Below are 24,763 nucleotides of genomic sequence, written 5' to 3' on the forward strand. Positions count from 1 at the left end.
ATCAATGGGAATGAGCTGGCTGCTCTTGAAGATGACAAAGAATGGGGCTTTCAGGATCTGTGCAAATGACCCACACAGTCACCAGGCTAGTTAACAGCAAATCCAAAACTGATGAATTCCCACCTGCCAATAATACTGAGAATACAGGGCAATTTTAGGTTAGAGCTCAATTCTAACTCCTTTCCCCACAGCTGGTTAACAGCCAAACCTTCTTTGCAAGGTCAAGAATGCTAGAAATGCTAGTAAGTAGCCAGCAGCTAAGCAGCAGTTCAAGAGGTTTCAGGTTATAGCACACTTCAGTTCTGAGATGGGGATAGTGACACTGAGAGATAAGACAAGTTAAACAAGTTTAAAACCAAAAGCAGTGGACATTTATTCCTCAATTTTTGTGCAAGAGTGTAAAGATGCATTTGAAAGAACCTGATGGCTGGAGAGCATCAGCCATGGCCTTCAGGATGGCCTGGTTTACAATTAGATTAGGAGAATGAGATGAAAAAAAAGTAACTTGCCTAGTTCACACGAATGATGTTTCTGGCAAACACAGTTGTTTACAAGTTTCAAACTACAATTTACTAGAGTCAAGGGAAGACTTCAAAAAGCCACATACAGTACAATTTAAAATTGGATGAACATCCTGCAATGTCAGTGCAAAGTAATTATGTAGACTCTCCAATACAAGATTGTGCTCATGTTTCCCAGGTTTGGTCAATGTTGCTCTTTTACAATCACAATCACAGAAGCTTAACTTACCAAATAGCAATGCCTTTGTTTTATGTCCTATGTACCAAGGGAATGTCACAAGGTTTTGGTGAAATGCAGCTTAGTTTCATTAATAAAGCAAATTTCTTATTTAGTTTAACAGTCATGTTCCTGGAATACTGCACATGTAAGTTTCATGGAAATGCTTTTAAGCTTATGCCCTTGTTCGGTAAAATTACTTTCAAGATATCCTTTTGACTATGTAAACTGGAATTGTTTCATGATTTTGAAATGCAACCAGTATAAATGAAAACATTTTAGGGGTGGGGGAAAACCCACCACTAATCTCTGCTAGACAAAGTTCTTAAAATCAAAAGGCCTATTCACACAAAATTATATGTAATGACTGTAGTAATCAGTTTATTACACAGATTAATCATTCTTGAACGTACAAGCTCCAGGGGAGCAATTGGGTCTTTAAATATACACAAGTATTTCCATCAAATGAATTTTCACCCTTACATCCAGATAGACCTAAGCAGTTAAAAACATAAGAAAAATAAGAGCTATTAGCTATGTATTAACTGAGAAACCACATACAAACCAAAGAATGTGGAAGAGAGAAAGGGGCTGAAAGGACAAAGGTTGAAGGGTGGGGAGATGCAAAAGATGTGGGAACAAAGCCCATCACACTTTATGTACTAATAGCTCCAATCCATTTAAATGTTGACCAGTTAAACTTAGACCTTAAAATACAGGATGTGGGTAGAGTTTAATCTGGTTGGTCATAACTTTCACCTAAGACGGAGGTCCTTCAGAATAAAATGAATACAGAAACAGTTTCGTGTTCTTCGCCTTGCTTTTCATAACTGTTTTGAGTTTAAAAGGATTCCACTTAAAAACAATCTCCTACAGGTCAGTGGAGCTTTTCTTCCCCATCCAAGCACACACCATACCCACCACCCCTCACCTTGCCGTTATCCAAATTTAAGTCAGTAAGGAAAACTTTTAGTCTCACACCTAGGTTACGCTTGGAGAACTGGCTTGTCACACACACACTTCTCTGCTAGGAGGCAATGTTGGTACAGAAGTACAGTATTTCTAGTTTGTTGTTCCAAGTATGTACAACACGCAGCACTGCTGTATCAGGTAAACATGTGCACAGGGGAAGATGAGGCGTGGGCTCATAGAAAGCAGTCAAATGGAAATCAAAAGGACTTTCTCTTTCAGAGTTCCCCTATCTTTATTTGTAGAGGTTATCCAATAATTTCTTTAATTACATCGCATACTTCTGAGTCCATTCCCGAGCTATTCTGTTGTACCTGTACACACAAAGAGAAGCGTGGCTTAACACAGGTGGAGTCAGTCAGAAAGCAACAGATTTCATTCATTATCTTATCTAATAACTTGAAGGGACTAACTAGTAGTAGTCTAGCAAAGACTTCTAAATTTCTATTAAGCATTTAGTCAGTGATGGTGGGAAAAGGCTGTAAAACCCAAAACAATGTCCTTTAAATGCTACTAATAGGATTCTGATTACATGTTAGCATTTGCTGGTACACCTTTATTCTATATTTGACTGACCCATTTCCTTTTTTTTTTTTTTTTCAGTTTTATTATTTATTTTGTGAGAGAGAAAGAGAAAGAGAAAGAGAGAGAGAGAGAGAGACAGAGAGCGAGTGAGTGCAGAGAGCAGGGGAGAGAGCAGTGGGGGAGAAAGAATCCCAAACACAGAGACAGCACAGAGCCTGACGCAAGGCTCAAACCCATGAACCATGAGAGCATAACCTGAACCAAAACCAAGAGTCAGATACTGACTGAGCCACCCAGGAGCCCCAATGACTGACCTATTTCTAAGAAAGATCTTCAGTCACTGATTCATTTATTTGGAATTTTTAAAACTACATAATTCTACATTATATATGGTTCTTAAAATCATATACCAATAGTGATTAAATTCATGTAATACTTTCCTAACAACGTGGTTGCTAAAACTGAATGGGTTTATTGCTCCAGAACATTCTAGTAGTAAAATAAGCAGGGCAGAAGATTCTTTGTTTAAAAAGAGATGCAGAAAAAGTTCAGTGAACAATACCACTACAATCACTTGGAAAATGCCTCTTGGTAGGCATTCATGCCCACCTAGATACTGGACAAAATAGGTCTCTCATTAAAAGTTTGGGGCGCCTGGGTGGCGCAGTCGGTTAAGCGTCCGACTTCAGCCAGGTCACGATCTCGCGGTCCGGGAGTTTGAGCCCCGCGTCGGGCTCTGGGCTGATGGCTCGGAGCCTGGAGCCTGTTTCCGATTCTGTGTCTCCCTCTCTCTGCCCCTCCCCCGTTCATGCTCTGTCTCTCTCTGTCCCAAAAATAAATAAACGTTGAAAAAAAAAATTAAAAAAAAAAAAAAAAAGTTTATTTGTGTGGGGGGTCCTGGGTGGCTCAGGTGGTTGACAGTCCACTTCAGCTCAGGTCATGATCTCATGGATGGTAAGTCTGAGCCCTGCATTGGGCTTGCTGCTGTCGGTGCAGAGCTCACTTCAGATCCTCTATCCACACCGCCCCCCCCCCCCCCCCCGCCCCGTCTCTCTGCACCTCCACCCTCTCCCTCAAAAATAAATAAACATATTCAGGTGCCTGGGGGGCTCAGTCAGTTAAGCACCTGACTTCAGTTCAGGTCATGAACTTGGGGTTCGTGAGTTCGAGCCCCACGTCAGGCTCTGTGCTAAGAGCTCAGAGCCTGGAGCCTGCTTCAGATTCTGTGTCTCCCTCTCTCTCTGCCCCTCTTCCACTCATGCTCTGTCTCTCTCTCTCTCTCTCTTTCAAAAGTAAGTATTAAAAAAAAAATACTATATAACAAGTTAACTTGTGTGGGTCACCTGTCTGACTCAGTCAGTAGAGCATGCAACTCGACATATCTCAAGGTTGTGAGTTCAAGCTCCATGATGGGTGTACAGATTACTTAAAAAAATGTTTGTTAAGTCTTAAAAAAAAAATTGTGGATGTATTCACAAATAGAAAAAAGCAGGATCTAATTTTATTCTGAATGCAGCCAGAAATACATGACTATAGATACCATTCAGACCTAAACACAGACAAAACTAAACTAAGAACCAGTTGCAGTTAAATTCCCTCATTGCTGGTGTAGCTCCATTTAAAAATATACTATCTGTAAGACTCTCTAATCCAACAGAATTCAAATAATTCTTAATCCTTTTTAATTAAAAAAAATGTTTTATTTATTTTTGAGAGAACACAAGCAGGGGAGGGGGGAGAGAGGGGGACAGAGGATCTGAAGTGTGCTCTGCATTTGAACTCATGAACCTCGAGATCATGACCTGAGCTGAAGTTGGACGCCCTACCGCCTGAGCCACCCAGGTGCCCCAATTCTTAATCCTTTTGACTTTAGAAAATGATCCATAATTTCCCACCTATTGCCTCTTAAGGTCTTACATGAATGCACAAAATTAAAAAATTAGAACTTTCAGTTACTATCTTTTTCAATATTCTGACCACTCTTCAATAATTCATAGTACAACTGTAAAATACGTAAATTCTTTTTTAAAAACATGTAAATTCTACATTAAGATTTGTTTTTAAAGGAAATTTGGAGCTTTCATGTCTTGTTGTAGTAACTTTCTTTTTAGATTATGCCAAATGGTAGAAAATCAATTCCTTTTCCCACTCAGTTACAAATACGTACCAAAGACAGGCTTTGGTAAGCCAGAAGCCAAACAGGAGACATGAGGCTGGTAGAAAATAAACTACAGAGAAGTTTTTCTAGACAGTGGGAGTCATTTGAAACAACGAGAGATAAGATCAGCATCTTCCACTTATAGACACTTGATGTAAACACTCTTCTTTCTGTTCCCAGGTCAGTATATTAGAACTTCATTTTAAATATCTGACTCAGCCCTGAGTTAAGATCTGAGACACAAACATCTCCACCCCACCACAGGTACTTTTCTGGCCATACTTACTTTTCTCTATCTGTTTTGTAGATCCGAGCAATCTCAGGCACTAAAGGATCATCTGGATTGGGATCACACAACAGAGAACAGATGGACAAGAGTACTATAACGGTGGGGGAAAAAAAGGTATAAATTAGTAGAGGATAAAAACAAAGGGTTGAAAGAAACATGAGATGCCAACACACAAGAAAATTCTAAGAACCTATTCATACTGTGGTGTCTAGGAGCTTTGTGAGTTCTACCTAACTTTATAGTAACAAGAATCAACAAAAATTCATGTAGGATTTCTCTATGCTTGAACCCCTAAGGATACTGGCCCAGGCTGATGAAGTGACTTGTCCACTGTCCCTGGTTAGTGAGTAATTAATGTAGAATTAGAATTCAGGTCTTCCAAGTCCTAGACCAACACTTTTCATAGGCCATAAAACTCAATATTTAGAAACCAATCTTCAGAAATAAATGGCTCTCAAAATTCCAAAGACAACCACACTACTGAATGATCTCAGAAGTGACAACCATGAAATCGAACAATCACTGCTTTCTCAACGACAGGTATTACATTCAGATGTGATAGATTTCATTTTTAGTTGAAAACAATTTAGTCTAACAACATAACGGCCTGTATTTGCCCCCAAATGGAGCTGGCCATACTTAGTATACAGGATACAACATTTTAAGTTCTCAAATTCTTTTCAGTGACAATTTAGAATCTCATCTAAGCCATTTTCTCAGTGACAACGTGGAACACAGCAGACAAATCTCAGTAATACAACTGCCTCTGTTCAAATTTGTTGTAAACTTATGTATTCCTTACTGAATGCAAAGGAGGAGGCCAAGGCCACTAACTGTATTAAATCCAGGGGTCTCTGACATACTAAAATAAATTCTAATTCTTCTATTCTGATGCAAGAGAACTCAGCTATCTTATTTCTAATATTCTGTAGCAGGAGACAATGATTCTAAGCTCATTTTACTTCCAAAACATCAAATTCACCAGGAAAATAATTCATTTTCCTACCTAGAGAGATCAAGGGCTTCTGAGAGGTGAGGAAAAGGTTCACGTGCCCTTTATCATTCACTTTGTTAACAAAAAAGCTATTTCCTTAAGAGTATATGGAAAATAAAAAACATCAGGAAAGATGTTTTCTGACTCTTCATTCCTGTTGCCCACAATTCTGGCAGATGGCATTCCCAAAACATCTTCTCTTCCCATTGTCAGGTGTATCACCTGATGCCCTCTTCAAGCACAGAACATTCTAACAGCAATAAGGAAAGATTTCATGTATTTCCTGGAAATGACAACAGGAAGTTACAGATTTTTGAATGTTCATGAAATTATTGACTATTACTGAAAGAAGAAACTTGTCCAGCCCATCAAATTGGCAAGAATTCAAATAAATCTTCACCTGAAATTAGACATGCTACCAGATTAGTATTTGCACAAATTCCCTTACCAAATTTCTCTTCCAATTATTCCAATAAGGCAACCTTAAAAAAATTTTTTTAAATTAATAAATTTTTTAACTCTTTCCAGGAAGGAAAGGTGGGGTGGTAGTTACCTGGACCTGGTAAAAAGATTCTTACTGTACTACTGAGTATGACTTTTAAGTCATACAACACTGCTTTTGGCTTATAATTTACTATACATTCCTTCTCCATAAAGAGATACTCCTATTTGTATAACCTGCAGAGACACTTCACTGAAATGACTAAATTTTTATCTACATCAACATTTTTCATCAGTATATACTCATTTTCATCAGGATCATAACCCACAGTCACTTCTAAATCTAAAAACATATAATCAAGTGGCTTTATAGCACATTTAACCGCTTCTTTTAAGGTTTCTGTATATTCAGATCCCTAACATATACACTCAAAGCAGAAAGAACTTCAGGTCAAAGTTACTGCCCTCGACAAAGGAATAATATCACATATAGGATTCAGGCCTTTCACAGAACTACTTGCCCAAACATTCAATTTACAAAAAGGAGTCATTAAAACATTAAACTTAGGTATACTGATATAATCAAGTTCAACAAAATAGAATGCAATTATTTGAAAAGATAGCTATCCAGACAAAGAGAACATAAGTCAAATAAATTAATGGCCCTTATGAGGTATCCTAACTGAAAAATCAACACTAAGCACAGAAGGGGGAAGAAAAAAAAGAGCTATGGTTAACAATTTCAGCTATTAAACTTTTCCCCTCCTACACACACACACACACACACACACACACACACACACACACACACAGTAATCTACCTCTCTTGGTCCCATTACTGGATTTCTATCTTTACTGATACTTGGTGAAGGAAGAACAACCAGGCAAGGAAATCACAATAACAACACTTTCACAAGCAGCCCCTCAATTACAAAGAGGCTTACAAAAAGAAAAGGGCCCACTTATCTGGAAAACTATTTCAGTCACTTTTTTTTAAAGATTTTATTTTTGAGCAATCTCTACAGCCAATGTGAGGCTCAAACTCACAACTTGGAGATCAAGAGCTGCATGCTTTAGTGACTCAGCCAGCCAGGTGCCCCTCAACTTTTAAAAATGTGTTCTCCTAATTTTTTGTTTATATTTTTGCCTGGGATGCCATAATTTTCAATTTAATGCCCCAGATTTTTTTTTTTTTTTTTTTGAGAGAGAGAGAGAGAGAGAGAGAGAGAGAGAGAGAGAATGCACACATGAAAGCAGGGGAGGGACAGAGAGAGAGAGAGACTTGAGTAGGTTCCATGATCAATGTAGAGCCCAATGTGGGGCTTGATCTAACCACCCTGAGAACATGACCTGAGGTGAAATCAAGAGTCTGACACTTAACTGACTGAACCACCCAGGCACGCGAAATGCCCCAGTCTGGTTAAGCATCCGATTTCAGCTCAGGTCATGATCTCATGGTTCATGCGTTCAAGCCCCATGTCAGGCTCTGTGCTGACAGCTCAGAACCTGGATCTTACTTCAGATTTTGTCTCCCTCTCTCTGCCCCTACCCCACTCATGCTCAGTCTCTCTCTCAAAAATAAATAAACATTAAAAAAAAAATTTCTTTTTTTAAATTGTCAGAGGCACCTGGCTGGCTCAGTCCATAGAGCATGCAACTCTTGATCTCAGAGTTGTGAGTTCCAACCCACACTGGACATAGTGCCTACTTAAAAAAAAAAAAAAAAAAAAAAAAAAAAAAATTGTTAGAGTATACAAGTCATATTTATAAAAACAACAAAGTTATAACAGCAAATATCCAACATTTTTTAGAACAGTGCCTTTATCCTAGTTATCTGAGTGCTTACAAGAAACCAATTAACTATGCATTTTGCTTTTTGAAATCTTTATAATAGTAATGAAATGGTTAGAATTACCATCCTATTTTACAGATGAAAAACTGAGGAATACAGAAGCTAATTTGTCTCAAGATTCATGTGATAAGAGGTAGAGCTGAGAGGTGAATATAGGCAGTTAGATTCAGAATCTATGTTTTTTAGCATGGAACTATGTTGCCTCCTGCCTAAATGTACACATTAAAGAAAGGATAAAATATAACAAAATAGTAAAGAAAAATATTTCATACACCAAATCTCATCACCCAAATGCCCACATTATTTCTTTCTAGCTACTTAACATACTTTTTTTTTTTTTTAATTTTTTTTTCAACGTTTATTTATTTTTGGGACAGAGAGAGACAGAGCATGAACGGGGGAGGGGCAGAGAGAAAGGGAGACACAGAATGGGAAACAGGCTCCAGGCTCTGAGCCATCAGCCCAGAGCCTGACGCGGGGCTCGAACTCATGGACCGCGAGATCGTGACCTGAGCTGAAGTCGGACGCTTAACCGACTGCGCCACCCAGGCGCCCCCATACTTTTTTTTTAAGATTTTTTTTTTTTTAAGTAATCCCTACACCCAACATAGGTCTCGAACTCACAACCCCGAGATCAAGAGTTGCAAGCTCCATTGAATGAGCCAGCAAAGAGCCCAAACATACTTCTATATTAACTCGAACTATAATATATACAAATTTTATCTCTTTTCTGCTTTTTTCAAACATAGTATTTTCCCATTTTTTACAAAGCCACCCAGGCGCCCCGACAAATCTTTAAATATACATTCAAACACACATACACAGGACTATATACGAAAAAAAGATGATCAAATAAAAAATTTTTTATTAAACTGGTCATATTACAGGATGAATCTGTTACTAATAGAAACCTCAAGACCAGACCTGATAAAACCTTAAAGACCCTGAATATGAATTCACCTATCCTTTGTTCTTCAAGACCCCATAATCTATATTTATACCACAAGCATTCCTGTAAAAGGGCTGTTATTTCCTTTTCTGGAACAGTATCTATCCTTTCCATTTGTGGATTTCAAGGTTGGAAGAGATATTAATTATCTTCTACTTTAACTTTCCTCTAAAAAATATTCATACCTAGAGGCCATTTTCCAACCTAAGCTTGAATGGCATAATGGACAGAGTAGTCATAACACCAAAGAATACCTATGCCTGAAAATCCAACTCCCTCCAGTGGTCTCAAGGTCTACTAAAAAATAAGGGGACTGCTACCTCCTCTTAATAGGAATAAGAGTCATCATTTCAAAATAAGTAACCTTTAAAAGACAAAAAACACTGCTGCTTTATCTTGATATCAGATACCTATTCCATTACCTTTTGAAATAGTTAGTGCTGGAGACCACTGTGACCGTAGAATATCAAGACAAATGCTGCCATTACTGTTAATATTTGGATGATAAATTCTTGTTGTAAATGCAACCTAGAGAAAAAAGAAAAACTTTTATAAACTGGTTTACTGGTATCACAGAAAGCACATAAAAAACAAGTGCCATACATATCCCAGTTACCTTAGGTGGCTTGAAAGGATAATCTGTTGGGAAATGAATTGTCAAGAAAAATACTCCACCCTGATAGGGACTGTCATTCTGTCGATAACAAGAAAAGTGGGATTAAAATAAGTGAATTATATCAACATTTATTCCAAAATCAATCTGAATACTTACTGGCCCCATTATCGTAGCTTGCCAATGGAACACTGAAAAAGAACAAAAAATCATCATGAAGTAATTATCTCCATTATAGGTACACTATAATAACATATCATTCCCTGTATAATCCCAGTTTATTCATAAGCAATATGGTAAGCCCTAGACAGGATGACGAATCTAAATCAAATCTGAGTCTGAAGAGAGAAAAGAAAATGACTAGTATAGTCTAGAACACTGGTAAGATGCATAATGAAAAAGTATTTGGGCTACAAGATCTTGAAAATTCTTATTAGGGAGACAAAAATTCTTGACAAGGCCCAAGCTCCACTTGTAAATCAGCATTTCTTACTTCAGAGGGTAAAAAAGAACCAAAGATTCAACTCTTCAATGTGTTATATCATTTCCTTAACACATTAATATACAATAGACTCCTTTTATAATACTGGTATAGAGCAAGACTGTAAAGTCAAAGTAGAACATATTCAAATTAGGAAAGACTGGCTTTTACAGCAAGAAAAAACTGAGAGCACTTACATGTAGGGCTTTAGAATTACTAGTCCCTTACTAACAGATGAAAGATCAATATTTATGTCTTTTTAAAATGATCTAGAATCTACAACATCAACAAGGCAGAGAAACACGAACTAAACTAAAAACATATTAAGATGGAATTTGATTAACAAAAGCATCTGAAGACCTACCATTAAAATCTTAATTGAGTATTCTGTTACACTAGTTAATTTAAGAATACCTACTGGAATCACTGACTCAAGTCTCCCTCTGGAACTCTTCTCGACTCCTAGCTCTCCTTGTGGAAGTATAAAAAAGGAGGTAAGAAGGTAGTGGGAGGATATCTAACATGGACTCAAATTAAAATGGTTTGGTAAATAGTTCAGGAATCACTATGATGCCATAAAAAATAAGGGAGGGGTGCGGCACCTGGCTGGCTCAGTTGGTAGAGCATGTGACTCTTGATCTCTTGGTTGTGAATTCGAGCCCCACGTGTGGTATGGAGTTTACTTAAAAATACATACATACATACATACATACATACATACATAAAAAAAAAAAAAATCACTACAGTTTCCTGGCTCAGTTGGTAGAGCATGTGACTTTTGATCTGTAGGTTGTGAATTCAAGCCCCACGTGTGGTACAGAGTTTACTTAAAAATAAATAAATAGGGGCGCCTGGGTGGCTCAGTCGGTTAAGCGGCCGACTTCGGCTCAGGTCACGATCTCGCGGTCCGTGAGTTCGAGCCCCACGTCGGGCTCTGGGCTGATGGCTCAGACCCTGGAGCCTGTTTCCGATTCTGTGTCTCCCTCTCTCCCTGCCCCTCCCCCGTTCATGCTCTGTCTCTCTCTGTCTCAAAAATAAATAAAACGTTAAAAAAAATTTAAAAAAAATAAATAAACAAATAAATAAATAAACAAACAAACAAAATAAATAAATAAATACTTTTAAAAAATCACTACAGTTTCCAAGTAATAGAACTCTCTAGAAATAGTTCGGGGTAAAATATTCGGCCATAAGCATAAAATATTGCTGTATCTTACATGAATGTCTAGATTTCAAAAACCTTTCATTTAAGGATCAATCTTAGCAGCTGTTAAAACTAAAAATTCATGGGGCGCCTGTGGCTCAGTCGGTTAAGCGTCCGGCTTCGGCTCGGGTCGTGATCTCGCAGTCCGCGAGTTCGAGCCCCGCGTCGGGCTCTGTGCTGACAGCTCGGAGCCTGGAGCCTGTTTCGGATCCTGTATCTCCCTCTCTCTCTGACCCTCCCCTGTTCATGCTCTGTCTCTGTCTCAAAAATAAATAAACATTAAAAAAAAAAAAAACTAAAAAGAAAATAAAAATAAAAATTCACGGGGAGCCTGGGTGGTCAGTTGGTTAAGTGTCTGACTTAGGTTCAGGTCATGATCTCCAGTTTGTGAGTTTGAGTCCCACATGGGGCTACCTGCTGTCAGCATCTTGAGAGCCCACTTGGGATCGAGCCTCTGTTCCCTTCTCTCTCTGCCCTTCCCTGCTTGCATGCAGGCTCTCTCTCTCAAAAATAAATACACATTAAAAAAAAAAACAAAAAACTCATGGTAATGAATTAAAAAGTTTTGATAGTCTAAAACAAGCAAAAACAAAAAAACTCCCACTACCATCCTGGTTTGATGCTGAAAACCAAATTACACAAACTAAAAGCTACAACCTCTTTCGTGAGAGTTTAAATGTTAAGTTCACATCTCATTGATTACTCTTTAGAATACTCAAAGATGAAACTTTTTTTTTTTTTAATTTTTAATGTTTATTTTTGAGAGAGAGCGTGAGCATGGGAGGGGCAGACAGAGAGGCAAAACAGAATCTGAATCAGGCTCCAGTCTTTGAGCTGTCAGCACACAGCCCGACTCAGAGCTCGAACTCACTAACCGTGAGATCATGACCTGAGCCAAAGTCAGAGGATTAACAAACTGAGCCACCCAGGCACCCCAAAGATGAAGCTTTAAGGCTAAAAAACATAACCAAGAATATCTGTTACAGTTTGAGAATGAAACTCAAGAGGCCCACATTTGAATTCAAGTACAGATCTCCAGAGAGTCACATTCACCAAGAGGTCAAAACAAAAGGGGGACCTGGGTGGTACAGTGGGTTAAGGTTCTGACTCTTGATCTTGGCTCAGATCATAATCTCACAGTTTTTGTGGGTTCGAGCCCATGCAGAGCCTACTTGGGATTCTGTCTCCTTTTCTCTCTGCTCTTCCCCTGCCTGTGCTCTCTCTCAAAAAAACAAAAACAAAAACAAAAACAAAAACAACTTGAAATAAATAAATAAAATCTTTTTTTTTTTTTTAAAGAGAAGCTCAAAACAAAAGTAAATGAAACAGATTATATGACCAATAAATCTTTGCCTCACTTTTTCCTTCAGGAAGTATACTTGTTTCTGCTCACCAGATCTTTGCACAAAAATGGAAAAAATGTAATGGTACATTAAATATGGGTATTTAAAAACTAAAGCACTGTATTATTAAAGTTCATTCTTAAATTTATCTTCTTTTTTTCATGTTTTTATTTATTTATTTTGAGAGAGAGCGAGCACACAGGAACAGGGAAGGAGCAGAGAGGGAGAGAGAGAGACTCCCAAGCAGGCTCTGTCTGCACTATTAGCACAGAGGCTGATGCAGGGCTCAAACCCATGAACTGTGAGATTATGACCTGAGCCAAAATCAAGAATCAGATGCTTAACTGACTGAACCACTCAGGTGCTCCTATTTCTGTTTTTAAAAGTTTATTCATTTTGAGAGAGAGAGAGAGAGAGAGAGAGCGCTCATGCAGGTACTTGTGTGCACGTGAGGGAAGGAGAGGCGGAGAGAGAGGAGAGAGAATCCCAAGCAGGCTTCGCACAGAGCCCAACTCAAGGCCTGATGCCATGAATCATTGAGATCATGACCTGAGCTGAAATCAAGAGTCGAAGCTTAACTCACTGTGCCACCCAGGTACCTTCTTAAAAGCAATTTCTATGCCCAACATGGGGCTTGAACTCACAACCCCAAGAGTCACATGCTCTTGGGGCACCTGGGTGGCTCAGTCAGTTAAGCATCTGACTTTGGTTCAGGTCATGATCTCACAGGTCTTGAGTTTGAGCCCCGCATCAGGCTGTGGGCTGACAGCTTGGAGCCTGGAGCTTGCTTCAGATTCTATGTTTCCCTCTCTCTCTCTGCCCCTTCCCGACTAGCTCTCTGTCTCTCAAAAACAGATAAACATTAAGAAAAAAAAAAAAGTCACATGTGCTATCACCTGAGCCAGCGAGGCATCCTTATATTATTTTGAATATAAAATAAAAGACTTCATTCTTACACTAAATATCAATAATATGGTGCTGAGGGATTTGACTGCTAGAATAGTCAAAAGGAGCTCAGAAAGTTTTGTTGTGACCAACAGTTTCTTTCTTCCTAAGATTAAATTCTGCCTCCTTCTAATATTTAGCTACACAGTTACACTTTATTTTATCCTTATACAATTCATCAGGAAGACTTGATCAGGACTTTTTGACAATAATTTATCTCAACTGTTTTCAAACAGTCCCTAAGTTTTAAATGTAATATCAGCAGACTATCTAGATGACCAAGTGTAAGGAAGTTATTCTGTCCCTAATGAGATTTTCCTTATTCTCTTAGAAGGTAGGCACTATAATCGCTTCTCGGCCTTTTGGCGAAGATCAAGTGTAGAAGGTAGGCACTATTAATAGTTTAGCAGCAGGTGACCCAAGTCACCTGAAAAGGGTGGTTAGGAGTTAAGGGAGAGGTTATTACGTTTTAAACAGCTATAGAGAGATAATCCGTATATCATAAAATTCTTCCACTAAAAGTTTACAATCCAGTGTTGTTCAGGATATTCACAGAGTTGTGCAACCATCACTACAATCAATTTTAGAACATTTTCATCATCCCCAAAAGAAACCCATATCCATATGCAATCACTCCACATTTCCCCCAGATCTCTAGTTCTATGCAACCATTATCTATTTTCTGTCTTTATGGATCTATATTTCATAAAAATAGAACCATACATTATGTGGTCTTTTATATCTGGCTTCTCTCACTATGTTTTCCTTTATTAAAAAAATTTTTTTAGGGGCGCCTGGGTGGCGCAGTCGGTTAAGCGTCCGACTTCAGCCAGGTCACGATCTCGCGGTCCGTGAGTTCGAGCCCCGCGTCGGGCTCTGGGCTGATGGCTCAGAGCCTGGAGCCTGTTTCCGATTCTGTGTCTCCCTCTCTCTCTGCCCCTCGCCCGTTCATGCTCTGTCTCTCTCTGACCCAAAAATAAATAAACGTTGGAAAAAAAAAAATTTTTTTTAGTGTTTATCTATTTTGAGAGAGCGTGCGTGCACACACATGTAAGCGGGAGAGGGGCAGAGAGAGAGAGAGAGAGAGAGAGAGAGAGAGAGAGAGAGAGAGAGAAAATCCCAAGAAGGCTTTATGCTGTCAGGGCAGAGCCCAACACGGGGCTCAATCCCACGAACTGTGAGATCATGACCTGAGGCAATATCAAGAGTTGGACAGCCAACTGAGTGAGCCAGTCAAGCATCTCTCAGCATGGTTTTTGTTTTTTTTTTTTGTTTTTTTTTTCAACGTTTATTTATTTTTGGGACAGAGAGAGACAGAGCATGAATGGGGGAGGGGCAGAGAGAGAGGGAGACACAGAATCGGAAACAGGCTCCAGGCTCTGAGCCATCAGCCCAGAGCCCGACGCGGGGCTCGAACTCACGGACCGCGAGATTGTGACCTGGCTGAAGTCGGACGCTTAACCGACTGCGCCACCCAGGCGCCCCTCTCAGCATGTTTTTAAGGCTCATCTATGTTGTAGTACACATCAGTACTCCCTCTTTATTGACATGGAATATTCCATTGTATGGACATACATTCTATTTATGCCTTCATCAGCTGGTGGGCATTTGGATTGTTACCACCTTTTGGCTATTACAGCTACTGCTTCTACGAACATTCATGCACAAGTTTTTGTGTGGACATGTTTTCATTTCTCCTCGATATAAACCAATGAGTGAACTCACATATGATAAGTCTATATTTAACTTTTAGAAGAACGACCATATTTTTGAACTGTACCATTTTACATTATTACCAGCAAGATATTTAGGTTCCAATTTCTCCACAATCTCATCAACACTTATTATTTGACTCGCTGATTCTACCCATAGAAGGTGTGAAATGTTAGTTTATTATGGATGTGATTTCCATTTCCCTGATGACTAATGATACTGAGCATCTTTTCCAGGTGCTTATTGGCCGTTTGTAAATTCTTTTTAGAGACAAGTCTACGCAGATCCTTTAGTCATTAAAAACAGAAATGGGCTATTTATCTTTATATTGTTGACTTATAAAGATTTTTTAAAATAATTTTGAATAAATTTCCTTATCAGAGAGATGATCTGCACAAATTTTCTCACTTTTTTTTCATTCTTTTTCTTAATGGTATTATTTGCAGCACCTAAATTAGACTTCATTAAATGTAAAATCACCTATTTTTTCTTTTACTGCTTATGCTTGGGGGAGTTTTATTTAACTCTCTAAGATAACTTTTCTGAGAAAGGAATGTGATAATACTATGCAGAGCAAAGGGAAATTACTTCAGCATACTGAAGACAACTTCAAAAATGAATTCTATGCCCCAGAGTTCAAACACTTTTAATGAAAAGATCAGCCACTCTCAACTTCGAGGAATTTTGCTGAAATAAAACCACTTTTTCAACTCAAACACCACACTGATGCAGGTGGAGTGTATGATACCACGAATGACAAAACCAGTATCAAAAAACTTGAGAATGAGTCCACTTTGGAAACCACCGTGAGTCTTTTCACTATATTCTTCTCTAAAGTAGTTTACAATTTCTACTCCACTCACCCAAAAGAACTATTGTGAGGCTTAACTGAGATAATGCATGTTTAAGTACTTGGCCTATCCTGTTTGGTATCAAACACTATAGTTACTCATAACGGACCAATCTGAACAGAATAATGTAAATGGGATTTTTCATCACATGCATTCCTTTTATAATTTATACCATATCTGGCTTCTTAAAAATGTTTATTTATTTTTGAGAGAGAGCACATGCACTAGAGCAGTGGAAAGACAGAGAGAGAGGGAAACAAAGGATCTGAAGCAGGCTCTGTGCTGACAGCAGAGAGCCTGATGCAGGGCTCAAAATCATGAATCTCAAAATCATGACCTGAGCCCAAGTCAAGACACTTAACTGACTGAGCCATCCAGGCATTCCTCATCTATTTTATATGTAAAGCAATCCCTGTAAAAGGGCCTTGCTTTGATTCCTATTTGATTTTTTAAAATTTTTATTCATTTTTGAGAGAGAAAGAGAGACCGAGCACAAGTGGGGAAGCGGCAAAGAGAGGGGGAGACACAGAAACTGAAGCAGGCTCCACGTTCTGAGCTATTAGCACAGAGCCCAATGTGGGGCTTTAACTCACAAACCAGAAGATCATGACCTGAGCCAAAGTCATACACTTAACAAACTGAGTCACACAGGAGCCCCAGGGCCTTGTTTTGATTCTTAAGTTTAGCAAGCTAAAACCAACATTCTTTTTTTTTTTTTTAATGGTTATTTATTTTGAGAGAGAGAGAGAGTACATATGCAGTGGAGGGACACAGAGAGAATCCCAAACAGGCTCCTATTTGTCAGTGCACAGCCCGATGTAGGGCTCGATTCCACGTATCATGAGATCATGACATGAGCCAAAATCAAGAGTTGGATGCTTAACAGACTGAACCACTCAGGCACCCCCAAAACCAAAATTCTTAAGCAAAATCAGGAAAAGATTTTAAACATAAGCCAATATAACCTCATTTATTTTTTTGTTTTAATGTATACACTTGTCTTACAAAATTGTTTTCAAATATGCTCTTTTCTCCTATTTGCTAAATATTATACTCTTTTATCAATTAGTTTTGTGCCGTAAAGTACAGTCTGGTTCAAATATCCTCCTTTTAGGGACACCTGGGTGGCTCAGTTGGTTGAGCATCTTGACTGTGGCCCAGATCATGATCTCACTGTGAGTTCGAGCCCCACATCAGGCTTGCTGCTGACAGCTCGGAGCCCACTTTAGATGCTCTGTCCTCCCTCTCTCTCTCTCTGCCCTGCCCCCCCCCCCCCCCATATATTCTCCTTTTAAACAAAGTTAGAAGATGGTATAAGGGGGGGCAAGCTGTGGTGACACAAAGTGAAACAAAAGGAAAATTATTATCCAACATGTATGATAAGGCCTAATAAATTATTTTAGACAGGATTAAATTGATAAACTGGACATTAAAAATAAACAAATTGTACCTGTCTTCACAAGTATGAGCCAGTTGAAAGACAAAGACAGACAGACAGACAGACAGACAGACACACACACACACACACACACACACACACACACACACACACACACCCCACTATCCCCCCTCATCCTTAGGATTATCTTAAAGAGTAAAGGCTAGATATAAGTAAAACCTCAAATATTTTACCCCAGCAAAATACCCAGAAGGGTTGAAGGATAGAGGTAGGAAGGGGCCAGAACAACTATACAGGCAATATCTGGCAGAAAAGGTTCAAAAGTTTCAAAATGAATACTATAGAAATTGATGAGATACACATAGAACTGCATCTTCTGCAGACAAGTAAGTGTAAACACTGCCTCTTCCCTACAGCATAATTATCTCTTCACACAAAATAACCTTGAGAGAGATATTATTCATTAGTCCCACAGTTCCCTAGAGGCAGGCAGATGGTTATGCAGTTGCATTTCATCATTCCCTTTATTTTTATTTTTTTATTTTTTATATTTTTAAGTTGAGACTGTACACTCAACACAGAGCTGGAACTCACTACCCTGAGATCAAGAGTTTCATGCTCTACCAAGTGAGCCAGACAGGAGCCATTTTATCATTCTTTTTAAATACTTACTATCATCTCCAACAGGACCTGCTGAACACTGTGCTGGGGGGTCCCGTGCCAGGTCATTCAATTCCTTAAAAAAATAGAAAGAAAGGAAATGTATTCAATATATACGTAATTTTACCAATTAATAAAATTTTCACTCATACCAATATTCTCTATCCCACTAGTGAAGCTTTGAACAATCCTTCAAAGTCAGAGAAGGATAGATCCGTGAATCTTTAGGTTAAAGTATTTGGGATTCTTGAATACAAATGTATGTTTAAAAAGTGGATCATTTTTGCCTTGTTCACAGTTCAGTAAGTAAATATAAGGAAAGTAAATATGTATTGTATACTAAAGAACTACAAAAACTGTTTTAAGGTAAAAATGTAATTTATTAGTTTTCAAAAAAGAAGTTTCAATACCAGTTTTTGTATCTCAAAACTATTAGGTTACACTTGGGACAAGCTCTGGAAGTCATTAATGTTTCAAATGACATGGGACCATCTGACGAGACACTGATAGGTTTTTAGCTGATATAGACAACCAGGGTTCCAAAGGCAGTTGAAAAAACTTAAAAAGGGATATAATGAAAACGCTGGATATATTAAAAAGGCTAAAATAAGAAAGTCCATCATAAAATTTTGTAATCAGAGACAGATCTACCTATAGTAATGCTCTACAACCAGATGCCAGATGCTTAGCTACTTTCCCATGAAGAACCCACCAACTTAAGATTCGTTACTAGGTGGGGATTCCTAAAAAAACCACAAGGCAGGAAATCATACTCTATTCCTTTTCCTCTTGGCTTGGCATTTGAGACTTATAACAAGGGATAGTTTTAGATTATGTTTTTAATTAAAAAAAAATTTTTTTAAGTTATCTCTACATTCAACGTAGGGCTTAAACTAACAACCCTGATAGCAAGTTGCTTCTCCAACTGAGCCAGCCAGGCACCCCTGATTATATTTTTAAACAACTACAGTAAAAATAGTAAAATTTAGTATTTTAAAAGTACAATAGGGGTGCCTGGGTGGCTCAGTTGATTAAGCGTCTGACTCTTGATTTCAGCTCAGGTCACTATCTCACAATTTGTGAGTTTGAGCCCCACCTGGGGCTCTATGCTGATAGCACAGAGCCTGCTTGGGATTTCTCTCTCCCTCTCTCTTTGCCCCTCCCTGGCTTGTTCGCGCGCTCTCTCAAAAAATAAATAAACAGGGGCGCCTGGGTGGCGCAGTCGGTTGAGTGTCCGACTTTAGCCAGGTCACGATCTCGTGGTCCGTGAGTTCGAGCCCCGCGTCAGGCTCTGGGCTGATGGCTCAGAGCCTGGAGCCTGTTTCCGATTCTGTGTCTCCCTCTCTCTCTGCCCCTCCCCCGTTCATGCTCTGTCTCTCTCTGTCCCAAAAATAAATAAACGTTGAAAAAAAAAATTTTAAAAATAAATAAATAAATAAATAAATAAATAAATAAACATTAAAAAAAAAGCACAATAAAAACTATTCAGAGCCAGAATTAAACTCATGTTTATGTGGTCAATTAATCTACGACAAAGGAGGCAAGAATATACAATAAGGAAAAGACAGTTTCTTCAATAAATGGAAAACTTGGCAGCTACGTGCAAAAGAATGAAATTGGACCACTTTCTTACACCATACACAAAAATAAACTCAAAATGGATTAAAGACTTAAAAATGTAAGACCTGAAACCACAAAACTCCTAAAAGAAAACATAGGCAGTAAACTCCTAGATATCTGTCTTAGCAATATTTTTTTGGACCTGTATCTTCAGGCAAGACCAACAAAAGCAACTATATCAAACTAAAAGCTTTTATACACCAAAGGAAACTATCAACAACAAAAAAAGGCAACCTACTGAATATGAGAAGATTTGCAAATGATTGATCTAATAAGGGATTATCCATACCGATATATAGATAATATATATCTCTATATAGATATACATAATATATATTATATCTCTCTCTATGTATATAACCTCCTACAACTCAACACCAAAAGCCCCAATCTGATTTAAAAATGGGCAGAGGACCTGAATAGACATTTTTCCAAACAAGATATACAAATGGTCAAAAGACACATGAAAAGATGTTCAATATCACTAATCATCAGGGAAATGCAAACCAAAACCACAATGAGCTATCACCTCACACCTGTCAGAAAGGCTGGTATTGAAAAGACAAGGCAAGGGGCGCCTGGGTGGTGCAGTCGGTTAAGCCTCCGACTTCAGCCAGGTCACGATCTCGCGGTCCGTGAGTTCGAGCCCCGCGTCAGGCTCTGGGCTGATGGCTCGGAGCTTGGAGCCTGTTTCCGATGCTGTGTCTCCCTCTCTCTCTGCCCCTCCCCCATTCATGCTCTGTTTCTCTCTGTCCCAAAAATAAATAAAAAAGTTGAAAAAAAAATTAAAAAAAAAAAAAAAAGAAAAGACAAGGCATAACAAGTTGTTTCACTATATGCTAACTAATTTGGATGTAAATTTAAAAAAAATAAAAAATAAAATAAAATAAAAAAAAAGACAAGGCATAACAAGTGCTAGTGAGGATGCAGAGAAAAGGATGCACTGCTGGTGGGAATGAATGTAAACTGGTGCAGCCACTAAGAAAAACAGTATGGAGCTTCCTCAAAAAATTAAAAATAGAAATACCATACAATTCAGCAATTTCATTTCTGGGTATTTACTCAAAGAAAACGAAAACACTTAACTCGAAATGATACATGCTCCCCTAATGTTTACTGCAACATTATTCACAACAGCCAAAATACAGAAACAACCAAAGTATCCATCAACATATGAATGGGTAAAAGACTGATGTGGCACATAAATACATATATATGTATGTATGTGTATATATACACACATACGTACATACACACAATGGAGTATCACTCAACCACAAAAAGTAATGACATCTTGTCATTTGCAACAACATGGATAGACCTAGAGGGTATTATGCTAAGTGGAATAAATCAAACAGAGAAAGACAAATACTAAACGATTTCACTTAAATGTAGAATCTAAAAAACAGGGGCGCCTGGGTGGCGCAGTCGGTTAAGCGTCCAACTTCAGCCAGGTCACGATCTCGCGGTCCGTGAGTTCGAGCCCCGCGTCGGGCTCTGGGCTGATGGCTCAGAGCCTGGAGCCTGTTTCTAATTCTGTGTCTCCCTCTCTCTCTGCCCCTCCCCCATTCATGCTCTGTCTCTCTCTGTCCCCCAAAAATAAATAAACGTTAAAAAAAAAAAAAAAAAAAGAATCTAAAAAACAAAACAGATGAAGAAACAAAACAACACAGAAGCAGACTCATAAATACAGAGAATAAACTGGTAACTGCAAGAGAAGGGGTGTGGGGGAGATGGATGAAATAGGTGAAGGGGATTAAAAGGTACAAACTTTAAGTTATAAAGAAAAATTAAGTCACCGGGATATGAAGTACAAAATAAGGAATACTGCCAATAATACTTTAATAACTTTGTATGGTGACAAATGGTAACTACTCTTATCGTAGTGAGCATTTCATTATGGATATAAATGTCAAATCACTATGTTCTACCCCTGAAACTAACGTAATACTGCATACCAACTATACTTAAATTACAAAAAACTACTTAGAATCTTATTAATGAGTTCTACGAAGATACGATTTAACATTCCAAATATTATACAGTTTTTAATTTGCAGCACTTAGTTATTTCTGTAATTCCCTTTCTCTGAGTTAACTTATTCAACCAGTCATTTTGGTACAATTATTCTGTAGTACACTACCTGGAAGCTTGGAGGACAGAGTACAGAAACAAAGTTCTGTATTTAAAAATTTTTTTTTGGTAATCTCCACACCCAACGTGGGGCTTGAACCCAAGATTTCAAGATCAAGAGTTGCATGCTCTTCTGACTGTGCCAGCCAGGCCCCCCCTTGTAGTCTTCTGGTTTTTTGTTTTTTGAGAGAGAGAGCGTAAGTGAGCAAGGGCAAAGAGAGAGACAATCCCACAAGGGACAGAGAGAGAGGCAGAACTCATCCGAAGAGGGGCTCATGTTCACCCGATGCGGGGCTCATGCTTACCAGAAGCAGGGCACGAACTCCCCTGAAGCAGGACTGGAACTCATGAACCGTGAGATCATGATCTGAGCTGAAGTCAGATGCTTAACTGACTGAGCCAGCCAGGTGCCCCTGCACCCTGTATTTTTTTTAAAGCACTGGGATTGAGACAGAGATTTAACAGTATTTACTTTCTTTCTTTTTTTTTTTTGAAAGATTTTATTTTTGAGAGAGAAACCGAGTACATGTAGGGAAGGGGCAGAGAGAAGGAGACACAGAATCTGAAGGAGTTCGAACCCACGAACCGGGAGATCATGACCTGAGCCAAAATTAGATGCTTAACCAACTGTGCCACCCAGGTACCCCAACATTATTTACTTTCTTACCTATCTCAATTTTTGGCTTTTATATTTCTCTGCAACAGAAATTCCCCACCCATCTCAAGGAAAAAAATAACTACCTGGGGCACCTGGCTGGCTCAGCCAGTTGACTACACAACTCTTGATCCCCAGGTTGTGAGTTCGAGCCCCACACTGGGGGGAGAGATTACTTAAAAAAAGAAAAAAATCTACTATGTGGATGGAACTAGAGGGTATTATGCTAAGCGAAATTAGTCAGAAAAGGCAAATATCATATGACTTCACTCATATGAGGAATTTAAAATACAAAAGAGATGAACATAATGGAAGGGAAGCAAAAATAACATAAAAACAGGGAGGGGGACAAAACAGAAGAGACTCTTAAATATGGAGAACAAATAGTGGGTTGCTGGAGGGGTTATGGGAGGGCGGGATGGGCTAAAAAGGTAAGGGGCACTAAGGAATCTACTCCTGAAATCATTGTTGCACTATATGCTAACTTGGATATAAATTTAAAAATTAAATTAAATTAAATGGTAAAAATAAACAAACAATTAAAAAAAATCTATGGTACAATTCCCATTCCCAAATGTTGTTTCTTAAATTTTTTTTTTAACTGTTTATTTATTTTTGAGAGAGACAGAGACAGAATGAGTGGGTTAGGGGCAGAGAGAGAGGGAGGCACAGAATCAGAAGTAGGTTCCAGGCTCTGAGCTGTCAACACAGAGCCCAAAGCGGGGCTCGAACCCACGAGCTGTGAGATCATGACCTAAGCTGAAGTCAGACACTCAACCGACTGAGCCCCCCAGGGGCCACGCCAAATGTTGTTTCTAATACAGGTTAGTATAACTAAGAACACTTGCTTAATTTAAAACATAAAAGGTATCTTTTTTTTTTTTTTTACTTAAATAGCAATAAATTGCTATTAAAATAGAATTTGAACCAAACAAATTATTCTGAACTCCTACCATGTTCATTAAATGGAATTTTACTTGTGCTTTACCCTTAATATTTTGCTTTCAAGTTGTCATCTTTTTCCATCCTGAAGGAGGTCAAGGTTTAACATCAAGAGCTAAGATTTACCTAAGTTGAATATAAGATCCATCAGTCCATTTCATGAGCCACTATGATAGAATTATTTTTAAAAACCTCACTCTTAAGTTAAGCTAATAAGACATTTAGGTACTGATACACGTATAAACCTGAAAAGTATACTCCTAAGTGAAAGAAGTCAGATATAAAAAGACCACATTCTATATTATTCTATTGAACAATGTTCTAGAAAAGGTAAACTTATAGTGTCAGAAAGCAGATAAATAGTTCCAGAGGCTGGAGGGAGGTGGAGCAGACTTACTACAAAAGAACATGAAGAAAATTTGGGGGGTGATGGAAATGTTCTGTATGATAAACTTGGGAGAGACTGCATAACTGTGTATATATTTATCAAAACTCATACTGTATGCTTAAAACTGCTCAATTTTACTGTAAGTTATATTTCAACGTTTTTTTTGAGGAAGCATATATCCATGCATCCATTCATTTTTCTTTTTTTATTTTTGAGAGAGAGAGAAACAGCAAGCGAGCGAGTGAGCTCTAAAGAGCAGGTGAGGGGCAGAGAGTGAAGCAAAGAGAGAATCCTAAGCAGGCTCTGTGCTGTCAGTTTGGAGCCCAATGTGGGGCTTCAGCTCGTGAACTGCGAGATCAAATCAAGAACCTGAGCCTAAATTAAGAATGTGACACTCACCCAAACAAGCTGCCTAGGTGCCCCTCTTTACTTTTTTAAAAAGACTTTATTTTCTAAAGTAATCTCCACACCCAACATGAGGCTTGAACTCACAACCCAGAGATCAAGAGTCACATGCTCTTCCTACTGAGCCCACCAAGCACCCCCATCCACCTTTCCATATGCATAAAATGCCTCCAACGAATACATAAGAAACTAGTTAACAGTACAGCTGCCCCTGGAACTTGGGGGTTAGGGGCACCAACCCCCTACATAGTTGAAAATTTGCATATAATTTTTGAATACCCCCAAAACTTAATTAAGTACTTGCCTTCAGGAAGGAAAGCTTGCTTTACCTTTCAAATTGTATAACAAGTCTATTTATTGCCTATTTGAAATAGAAATTATCAGTCTTGAGTGTAAATCTGGATTAAAACAGGTACTAAAAGTAACCATCTAGAGGGTAACTGAAATAGTGGAAACCCAGTTAGACTGAATAAACACAGAAACTATGCAATCGATG

The 24,763-nt window shown here is 38.5% G+C and overlaps 1 protein-coding gene across 3 annotated transcripts in view; it reads right to left on the bottom strand.

Annotated features, from left to right (window-relative positions):
- Window positions 1-348: 348 nt before the first annotated feature.
- Window positions 349-24,763, bottom strand: part of UBE2D2 (ubiquitin conjugating enzyme E2 D2) — a 56,639-nt gene continuing 32,224 nt past the window's right edge. For 2 of the 3 annotated variants that reach the window (XM_086702828.1, XM_086702829.1), the window contains exons 2-7: window positions 18,137-18,200; window positions 9,688-9,719; window positions 9,532-9,609; window positions 9,338-9,443; window positions 4,677-4,770; window positions 349-2,021 (exon numbers count right to left, since the gene is read on the bottom strand). In XM_086702828.1, the coding sequence (XP_086558954.1) occupies window positions 1,976-2,021; window positions 4,677-4,770; window positions 9,338-9,443; window positions 9,532-9,609; window positions 9,688-9,719; window positions 18,137-18,200 (420 nt within the window). In that variant the 3' untranslated portion in view covers window positions 349-1,975. Of the gene's footprint in view, window positions 2,022-4,676; window positions 4,771-9,337; window positions 9,444-9,531; window positions 9,610-9,687; window positions 9,720-10,427; window positions 10,453-18,136; window positions 18,201-24,763 lie in introns of those variants that run through there. The other variant, XM_086702830.1, reaches the window with a different exon arrangement.

This window comes from Puma concolor, chromosome A1, assembly GCF_028749965.1.
Source record: "Puma concolor isolate L17-30 chromosome A1, mPumCon1.1.hap2, whole genome shotgun sequence".
Classification (NCBI taxonomy): Eukaryota; Metazoa; Chordata; class Mammalia; order Carnivora; family Felidae; genus Puma; species Puma concolor.